The 10,327-nt window shown below is 32.7% G+C and overlaps 2 protein-coding genes and 1 pseudogene across 2 annotated transcripts; 2 read left to right on the forward strand and 1 right to left on the reverse strand.

Moving 5' to 3' along the window:
* Nucleotides 1-30: 30 nt before the first annotated feature.
* LOC147949205 (uncharacterized) lies at nucleotides 31-1,378 on the forward strand (the record flags this gene model as incomplete). The annotated part of the gene is made up of 2 exons (XM_087470507.1): nucleotides 31-888; nucleotides 992-1,378. Coding segments are annotated over exons 1-2 (1,245 nt in total), but the record flags the coding sequence as incomplete, so codon positions are not given.
* A 52-nt stretch (nucleotides 1,379-1,430) lies between these two features.
* LOC104755764 (uncharacterized) lies at nucleotides 1,431-2,054 on the forward strand. The gene has a single exon (XM_010478229.2). The coding sequence runs from the start codon at nucleotides 1,446-1,448 to the stop codon at nucleotides 2,052-2,054; it is 609 nt and encodes a 202-aa protein (XP_010476531.2). The 5' UTR covers nucleotides 1,431-1,445.
* Nucleotides 2,055-2,593: 539 nt separating this feature from the next.
* Nucleotides 2,594-4,254, reverse strand: LOC147949206 (uncharacterized; annotated as a pseudogene).
* Between the last annotated feature and the right edge of the window lie 6,073 nt (nucleotides 4,255-10,327).

Genomic DNA, 10,327 nt, shown 5'->3' on the forward strand with positions numbered 1-10,327 from the left:
ATCATTTTCTTAATTTTTTTTTGTGTAGCTATGGAAACAGAATTTCCTAAACGCCTGTCTAGAGATGGATTTGAGCCACAAGTGAAGAAGATTAATAATTCCTGTCGAATTTCTATCTTGGGCAAAGTCAAACAAGCATTACCTAAAGAGTATGAGACGGTGAAGAATGATCCAGTCTTTTCACATGTCTTTGCAGTCTACGAGAATGGTTTAGGGTATTCAGGATGTTTGATACACAGCATGATGTCTAGGCAGTTGGTTACAAAGCAAAAAAGAGAGATATGGTTTGTGTTTGGAGGGAAACCACTCAGATTTTCAATGCAAGAGTTTCATGCTGTGACTGGGCTCAAATGCACTGCGGATTCTAGTTGTAATTTAGAGAATTGGAAAGATGATGGTGGGTTTTGGAGCAAATTGATGAAGAGAAAAGGTCCGACTATTAACATTAAGAGCTTGGTTGATGTGCACTTACCTGTAATTCACAAATGGAATGAGGTAGATAGGATCCGATTGGTGAATCTTCTTGTGATAGCTGGGTTGGTTATGGCTAAGGATGAGAAAAAGTATATTCCACTCAAATACATCCAGATGGTAATGGATCTTGATAAGGTGAGGACTTATCCTTGGGGTCTTAAAGCTTTTAAAAGTCTTGCTAAGTCTATCATAGAAAAAAGAGAAGATTTGAAGAAGATCAATAGCTATGCATTATATGGTTTCTCATATGCATTTCAAATATGGGTGATGGAGGCAATTCCAGACATTGGAAAGTTGTTGGGAGAAAAGATTATCACAAAATTTAGAGAAGCTCCTCGATGTTCTAACTGGAAAGGCGCAGCCAAAGTATCATATGATGATATCATCCAACTAGAAAGTACATTTGGACCGAAGGTACTTTCTTTGCCAACCCAACTCTTATCACATGTATTTTTGTTAATAGTTGATGTCATTGTTTAATCTTTAACTTCTACCTGTTTTTTTCTTTTTTTTTTAGGATATTGTTTATCCATACATATCTATTACTGGCGATTTCGACGTTGTTGACTCCATTGAGTTTTTCTGGCGTGATGAAACAAGTGATGGTGAAGTCGATAATTTGAAAGATAAGATCAGTTCTGGAAATGATTTTGCAGACGATATTTGGGGAACTGTGGAGGGTGAACATATTCAATTAAAAGATGATGTTGGCAGTGAGGTGTCTGAAGAAAATCAAGGGTCTAGTGCAACAAAGAGTGGTGAGAGTATGCAAGCTGGTAATGATGAAGAGTCAGGTTGCAAGAGGAAGAGACAACCTGATCATGGTGCGGAGAGGAGGAAAAAGAAACTGCTCTATAATTGCAACTTTTTTTTTTTTGCAATGAAATATTTTTCAGGAAATGGATGCTATGATGTATATATTTCGGGAGAATACATCTTTAGGCCAACTGAAGTCAAATCGTGTTGTCTTCATGAATTGTTTGTTTAGCATGCAAATCAAAAACGAATATTTGAAGTTTAGAGAAGGTAAAAAAGGCCACAAGTGGGATTCTGTGATCTTGGGTTATGCAAACGGTGACTTGCCTTCTCATGGAAAGACGAAGAAGAAATGGGCATTAGACTTCGACAGAGTTTACGCTCCTGTGAACATCAATAATAATCAATGGATATCTTTGTGCATTAATTTTGGCCTAAGAACTGTTGAAGTATTTGATTGTTCTGGTCTAACTCACAGAAGTCATGTGGATCCATTTGCAATCCTCATCCCTCGACTTGTGAAGGAAGTTCAGACCAAAAGCTATGGTAAATATCTTCATGTGTCTCAATATTCTATCATTTTTGCTTCAGTGCCACCAAATCTTAATAAGTCATGCTGTGATTGTGGAGTGTATGCACTTAAATACATAGAGTGTCATATGCATAATCTGGATATGAGTTTGATAAACGATGACAACATTAAAGAAGCTCGTACGAAGATTGCAGTTGACTTGTGGGAAGCAGCATCTGATCTTGTGTTCATTGAGCGAATGGCGAAGTATGAGCCTCCATCTGTGTCGCCTCATATTGTAGACCTTAGTTAAAATTTTAATTGTGCTACGATTTTTATTGTTTCATCTTGTGCTTATTGGCATTATCATTTCTTTATTTATTTGGTTGTAATTCACGTCTTTTAGCTCATGTTTTTTATTTATGTTATCTTATTTAGCTTTTCAACACCATCGAGACACACACAAATTTTTCAAACACGTCTTCTATAACTTGGGGTGTCATGCTTCTAAAATTCACACAATGCAATAACATTGACAATAAACATATGAAAAAATATAAGAAATCCAATAACGTGTATTTAAAACATAAGCAATTGAAGATTAAAAAACATAAGAAATCCAATAACATGTATTTGAAACATTAGCAATTCAAAATTAAAAAACATAAGAAAATTGATTTAACGTGAAATCCAATAATGTGAACTCCAAATAATGACTACTACATGTCATGCATCTAAACCTCCATGTAAGCTAACAAGACGAGCCTGAGATGAAAAAGAAAAAAAATATATTCATTGTTAAATTAAAGGAACTAAAACATGTATTTGAAATGATGTGTAAAAGTTGCTGAACAAACCTATTATTAGATCGTGTTTTCACATGTCGATCTATTGTGGCCTTCTTTACCACAACGGCCACACTTACGCCTCTTCGCTCCTTGTGATGATCTTATCTTGTCTTCCACTGATTCGTATCTTCTTTTTCTTCTTCTACCAGCTCCTCTTCTTGTCTCAGGTGGTACAATTTTTACATCACCAACATTTTCGGGAACACACCATTCATCTTCAGGAACACCTATAGGATTAATGTTTTCCTCGTACAATGATCTCCATGCAGCAGTAGTGAACACATCATCAGTGTATGGGTACAGACTTTTCCCAATACTAAAACATGCTTTTATGGCATGTCTACAAGGAAGTTTTCCTATATCAAACTTTCCACATGAACAAGTCCTCTTCTCCAAATCAACAATAAAATCTACTCCTTTACCTTTAATCTATAATATGAATTGAGAAATAGGATAAGCTTTAAACTTTTCACCCTTCTCTATTCTTCTAGAAATCTTCTGCTCCACCTCAATGGTTAAAGAGTCTTTCTGCTGCTCACTTAATGCCCTACGCTTATAAACCAGCGGGTTAACATTTCTCTAATGCTATCTAACAAAGGAATTATTGGATACTCTCTCGGTGATCTCAAAGCTGAATTTATTGATTCAGCAGGGTTGTTGGTGTTTATGTCATATCTATATCAAGGAAAATGACATCTAGCCCATTTTTTCACATCAGCCTCCTGTAGATAACCTCCAATCGCCGGACTGATATTGCAGATTTCCGCAAAATGTTTATCAAACTCAGCAACTCTATAAGCTTTTGACGCTTTTGCAAGATGACCAGCCAGACCTCTTCCTTTATAATTTGTTACGACATTACCTATCAAGTGGTGGATGCAAATACCATGTTTAGTCAACGGGTAGATTTTTCCAATCATTTTACCAATAGATATATGTCGATCTGATATAAAAGCTAAATCTTTGTCATCCGCAATAACAACCTTAAGCTGCATTAAAAACCACTCCCATGAAGCATCATTCTCAGAATCAGCAATCCCAAATGCAATTGGATACAAATTAGAGTTACCATCTACCGCTGTAGCAACTAGTAGAACTCCTTTGTACTCGTTCTTTAAAAACGTTCCGTCAACTACAATGACCTTCCGAATTTTCTTGTAGAACCCTCTTATTGATTGACCAAATGAAATGAATAGATACTTGAATCTACCATCACAATCAATATCATAATTTGTATGCGTACGAGGATTCGCCTCTTTTAGCATGTGCAAGTAGTTAGGTATCTTAGCAAAACTTTTCTCTGGGATTTCTCTTACTTCGTTAACTGCATACTCACGAGATTCCAAAGCTTGGGAATAAGTTAGCTCACATCCATTCTCCGTACGCATAATATTAATGATGTCATTGGGTTTAGGTCCCTCCTTGGCACCTTCATAATTATGTTTGATGAGATTCCCGATTGTTCTTGCTGAAGGTGTTCTACCAAATTTCGTTTTCCTTGAAGGAGCACAAGTATGGCTACCCACATACTTGTTGATTCCAACACGTAGACCCTTCGAAGCACTCAGCACGAACACGCCATTTGCAAACATTATCAATACAGCGTATACACCAAAATCTTGTACCAGATTTAGTAACTCTGTAATCGAAGTTATACTTCATCGCAAAAATTCTAAATTTGCCTGTAAAGCTTCCTTGCTTTTGAAATATTGTCTCTTCTTTACCATAGAATCAACCATCATAGATCTAGCACCAACTTCAGCGTCCTTAGAAGTTATGAAGTTAGAATCATTCGGTTTTGCTTTGTTCACAAATTTTGGCAGCTTTTCACACAGAAGATTGTCAACGCCTCCCTCACTTGAATAGTTTGGTTCCTTATTCAGATCAATATTGCTTCTATCATTCACCGTGGCCTTAAACGTCACACACAACCGTATGTTATTCTTCATTCTCCAATAAGCAACAAAATGTCTCACTTGACGATCATTCATCATAACAACCGGAGGAGAATCAACACTGAGATCAAAGGGTAAATAACTAAATTCCACATCAACCATATTTTGTTGTATTTCACAGTCTTCCATAACCATCATCTTTAGCTCTTCAAGAGTTGAATTGGCTTGAAAAGTAAGAAGTTTCCCACGTTTTTCTTCATCAACAATAAATCTCCATTCATTTTGGCCGATACATCTCCATACACCACATGTTACATAGATTTGCAACATACTGCAAAATGAACTCTTGAATGAAATTTAGGTTGGAAAATGTTGAAAAACCTTGAACAAAATCGATTAAAAATGGTGTTTAATGTTTTCAGAACATGTTTTCTAAACATGTTAGAACATAATCTTAAGAATATATATGATTAGCATAATTTCGGGATTATGTAAATATTTTGTTTCCTTAAATTTTGGATTCAGTTTCCTTGTCTAACATAGTGTAGAATATACTCTCTAAATTATGAAGAACATAGAAGAAAATGTAGAATTAGTGTTCTAATTTTCGCAGGACACATGATAAAATGTAGATTTCATATTCTGACTTTAGTAGAATATGTATAAAGTGAAGAAAACAAATTCTAAAATTTGTAGAATATAGAGTTATGTTTAGAATATATATTCTAATTTATGTAGAAGACATACAAAATCCGACTTCTAACATTTTTAGAAGATATATTTATTCTAAAGTTTTCAGAACAAGTAGAGTGTGAAGAATTTGTAATCTACATTTTTTAGAACATGTACAGTATGTAGAATTTATAATCTAATATCTTCAGAATATATACAATTAGTAGAACATGTATTCTAAATGTTGCAGAATAATTTTTTTTCAATGTTAAAACACAAAATTTTCATCAAAAACACCTTATGACAACCTCTTTTTTATTTGTAGAATTTGTTTTTAGGTGAATGAAATTTTAAAATTGCTTAAAAGTTAGTTTCATTTTTTTAAAGGGTAATTTAGGTATAGTGGCAAATTTAGCGTAGAAGGCATAATGGGACAAATTGAAGAAACAAATGTCATTTTAAATCAATTTTCCCAACAATTAATCTTTAATCATGCTACAAATTCGAATTTTCTAAGAACACATCTCCTAATTTGAAGGAGAGAGTTTTAAAATTCACTCTTTAACTAATGATTTTAAAATGTCGTATTTTCACCATATTTTTTGGAAAAAAAAATCAACGAATATATTTTAAATTTATCTATTTTTGTCAACATTTTAAATTTATCAATTATTAATTACGTATTGCTACAAACTAAATAATTATTAAAACGACAATATTAATCAAATAACCTACCATCTACGGTTTTCTGCTTAATCTCTCCAAACTAAATAATTATTATAAAACCTAACAATTATCCAGTAGCAAAACCACCATCTCTTTCTCAACGGCTCTCAGTTAAAATTTGAAACAATTACTTGCATATATAATCAATTACTATTCTTTCTTTAACAAAAACTTCCAATTTATTTTCTAAATCAAGATTAGGCTTACAAAGAAACGCGCAGCAATCTGCCTCCGAGAATAAACTCCCACGCCTCTACTGTCGAAATTGGGTAAGTGTGGTTCATCCAAGATCCTTCCATCTTCTCAAATATCTTTACTTCAATCTCTCTTCATATTGGAAGCATTAATTAACAAATACTACAGACGAAACCATCAGCAATGACTATATCAGATGCATACAATTCCAAAGCAAACACTAAACAACATCGACCCACCAGCAAAACAAGGTCAATATGAGAGTGTAGAGGTAAAACAACGACATCATTAGATCCAAATGGCACAATTATATATATTAGAACTCTTCTATTATGTCTACATGAAATAGTGTGAAAAAATTTGCTGATGAAGTCAAAAGATCTAAGATTGTCACTTTTCTTTCTAGACAATTATTTTATAGAGTTTGTATATCGTTCTTTCATCTGTTTTCTATTCTATTATAAGAATTCAATGGAAACATGGATATACGACTCAGATACATGAATTCAATACTTTGAACGAAAAAGTGAAACAAGGTTAGTTCGTTACTAATGCAAATCTTTTCTATATATATTATCTTTAGTATATGTGATAATTACTTATTTTCCAAATAATTAAAATAATTTAACAAAATTTACTAAATCAAACACATGAGTAGATGCATCATCACATATTAAGGGGTTTGTTTATGCAACAGATGTTTTGCCCTCGAATTTGTGGTGATGTGATGATTGTTTAGGTATTTGATAAAACAATAATAAGTAATAACATTTTAAATATATTTAGTTGTTAAAAATATAACATTTTAAGTTTAGAAAATAATTTCCCGTACATAGTATGGGGCTAATACTAGTATGTCAATAATAGCCTAACCAATTTGATTCCTAAAATACTCTCCTAAATTAATTTCTATTTTCCTCAATTATTTTTTGTTTATACAATCTTCAAATTCAACATTATATTCCTAAATTGATATTTTGAATATGATATTTATACTATTAATTGGGCAATACAATTAGGAATAATAAAAAAAAAAACAAGTATTCCATATGTTATCTTTACGATAAAAGAAAGGAAGAAAAAGGAAAAAAAAATCAGGACAAACAGGTAATTATAACTATTAAAAGGACGTGGATCCAATCTGTTTGGCCATAATTTTATTTCTGTACATCTTGCAAGTGTATCCAAACAGTGTCCTCCTCCCAAACCTTTAATTGAAATCAAATCCAAACGACATTAGATGCAATCATATATCAAACAAAATTGGCAACTACTTTAATGTAATCCCTTATCAATCTCTTCCATATCATATCAAACCAAAAAAACGTAATGATTAGATAATAATTCCCTTCCAAAAAACCTGCAAGATGAAGAAAGAAACGTAAGGAATAAAACTATAAAAGAAGAAGAAGTGAAAGATGTGTTAAGAGGATGAACAAAACCAATGAAGACGTTGCACAAAAAAGAAGTGAAACGTGTCCATCAAAGCCATAACTGATCAATAAAAGCACACATCCAAAACCTGAAATAACAAGAGATACGAACATATTTATATCAAAAAAGCAACGGATGATGTTGAAAACTCCCTCATGGCACAGTTTAAAACTGAGGAAGCCAAAATTAAAAACAAAACCGACAAGTAAATACGATGCAATTTAGAAAACCCAAAGTTGAAAATTAAGAACCCAAAGTCGAGGTTTAGAAGATTATCACACCACACCACCAGGGGGCTATTGTAACGGAGGAGAACAAAAAAAATAAAAATAAAGAAGACGAAGAAGTGATGTTACTGAGAGAGTGGAGCATTATACAGTATTTATATATAAGGTTTATGACGGTCAAGATTTGATGTTAGCTATTTCCTATATTCTTTTTGAACCGTTAGATTCTTCAATCTTATTTTCTTTTTAAATAACTTTTATGTTTTCCTTTTTCTATTGTCTTTGCTATTATTTCTTTTTCCTATTTTTCTTTTTTCAATTTTTTTTTCTTTCCTTTTTTCCTAATTAGTCTTTGTTATTTCCTTTCTCCTATTAGTTTTTTGGATTATTAGGCGTATTAGTACGTTTTCGAAACATAATTATCAAACTAGTACAGTCACTATTTGCAATTGGAGAAACCCACATTTGACACTGTTCGTGTGTTTTCCTTTCCTTTTCTGCCATTCAAAAGTCTTATTAATTACATTTGTTGCCATTGTACTTTCTTTTTTCTCCCTAATTCTTGATTTCTCAAATGATTGTTGATATAATCTATTTTTTTTAAAAAAATCTTAGATACAAAAAAACGATATTTTTTTCTTTACAAGTTGATATGAATTTTGTATAATAATTTTTAAATATATTATATACATCTTTTGTATCCGTACACATTTTTACGTGTACAGATGCCTATACACCCTCATTAAGTGTACATATCTATGTAAACAATATTAAGTGTACATATGTAATTTTTACCAAACCATTGCAGTACAGACATCTAAACCCTAAGAATTACATAAATTACATTTGTAGACTTAATAATGTGTACATGCATTTGCACTCTTGATAATGTGTACAGACAGTTGTATACTTCATAAGGTGTACGGATACAAATATTGTTGGATAGTTTGAATCTATCCAATATATTGGAAAAATTAAACCATACACAAATATTGTTAGATGTTTCAAATCTATCCAACATGCTGGATGGTTAAACCGTACTCAAATATTGCTGGATGGTGTGAATCTACCTAACATGCTGGATGGTTTAAACCGTACACAAATATTGTTGGACGGGTTGAATATATCAAAATATGCTGGATGGCTGAAACTGTACTCAAATATTGATGGACGGTGTGAATCTATCTAACATGCTGGATGGTTTAAACCGTACACAAATATTGTTGGACGGGTTGAACCTATCAAATATGTTGGATGGCTGAAACCGTACTCAAATATTGCTGGACGGTTTGAATCTATCCAACATGTTGGATGCTTTGAACCGTACACCACAATTGCTGGACGGTTTAAATCTATCAAACATGCTGAATGATTTAAACCGTATACAAATATAGATTTTTGAATAAAAATATATTTAAAATCATTAAAACAAAATACATATCAAATTATAAAGAAAAAAACATAAATTTTTTGGAAGTAGACAAAATTTGGAAACAAAAAATATATTAATAAATATTTGAATAATTGGAAATGAGGAATGTGATGAAAAGAAAAAGAAATAAAAAATAATATATGTATAAAGAGAAAGTGAGAGAAACCGTGAAGTAGAAGAAAAAAAAATCTTTGTAACAAACCCACTATCCCTTTCTCCTATCTCTACGCTTTCTCCTTCTTTCCCTCTCTCTCCTCCTTCTTCCCAAAACCATTGACCAGGGCCTTTTCGTAATGTTCTCTCCTCTCCCCTATCCCACTTAGAACTCTATCTCTACATCCATCTATCTCACAACACCCACTTTTCTTTATTATAAATAGTTTCTGTATGTTTTTGACAATTAAGTTTCAAAAACGTACTAAAATGCTAACAAACCCTAGTTTTTTAGATTTATTTGCTATTTCCTATTTTCTTGTTAATCTTCTTCTAGAATCTTTACTTGATATTTCCTTTTCTTTTTGTTACTGTTGAGATTTGGGGGTCAACTCACTAAAAACAAACCAAATTTGCAATTGTATAATACATTTACAAGCCTAAATTAAAAATTTCATAAATGTTATGGGGTCAGTTGACCCCCTCTTTATTCACTAGCTCAGCACCAACCTATAACCATTTCTATTTGTAAACTCCATTTTAGAGAAAAAAAACCTTTCCAACCTATTAACCATTTCTATTTGTAAACTCCATTTTAGAGAGAAAAAAAACCTTCGCAACCTATTAACCATTTCTATATGTATACTTCATTTAAGAGAAAAAAACCTTTCCAACCTATCTAAAATAGAGATCTCTTTTTTTTTTGGTGGGGGAGAGGGGACAAAAGTCCCCCCCAAATTCATTCAACTCAATTGTAACAACTACAAACGAATTCTTCTAGGAAACGCAGTTCCCCGAGAGTCATCCTCAAAAATAGAAACGACAAAACTAGGACAAGAATCAAATAAAACTACCCCTAAGGGTTGAGAAAATGCATAGTTAGCTAACCCGTCTGCAAGACGGTTAGCCTCCCTATACCCATGTGAAATGCGGACTGTCTAGTCCTTTTGGAGAAAGCCATAGCACATATGTACTAGGGGAGACAGCGGATGCGTCAAACTGAT

The sequence above is a fragment of the Camelina sativa genome, chromosome 2 (genome assembly GCF_030686135.1).
Source record: "Camelina sativa cultivar CO46 ecotype springtype chromosome 2, ASM3068613v1".
Taxonomy (NCBI): Eukaryota; Viridiplantae; Streptophyta; class Magnoliopsida; order Brassicales; family Brassicaceae; genus Camelina; species Camelina sativa.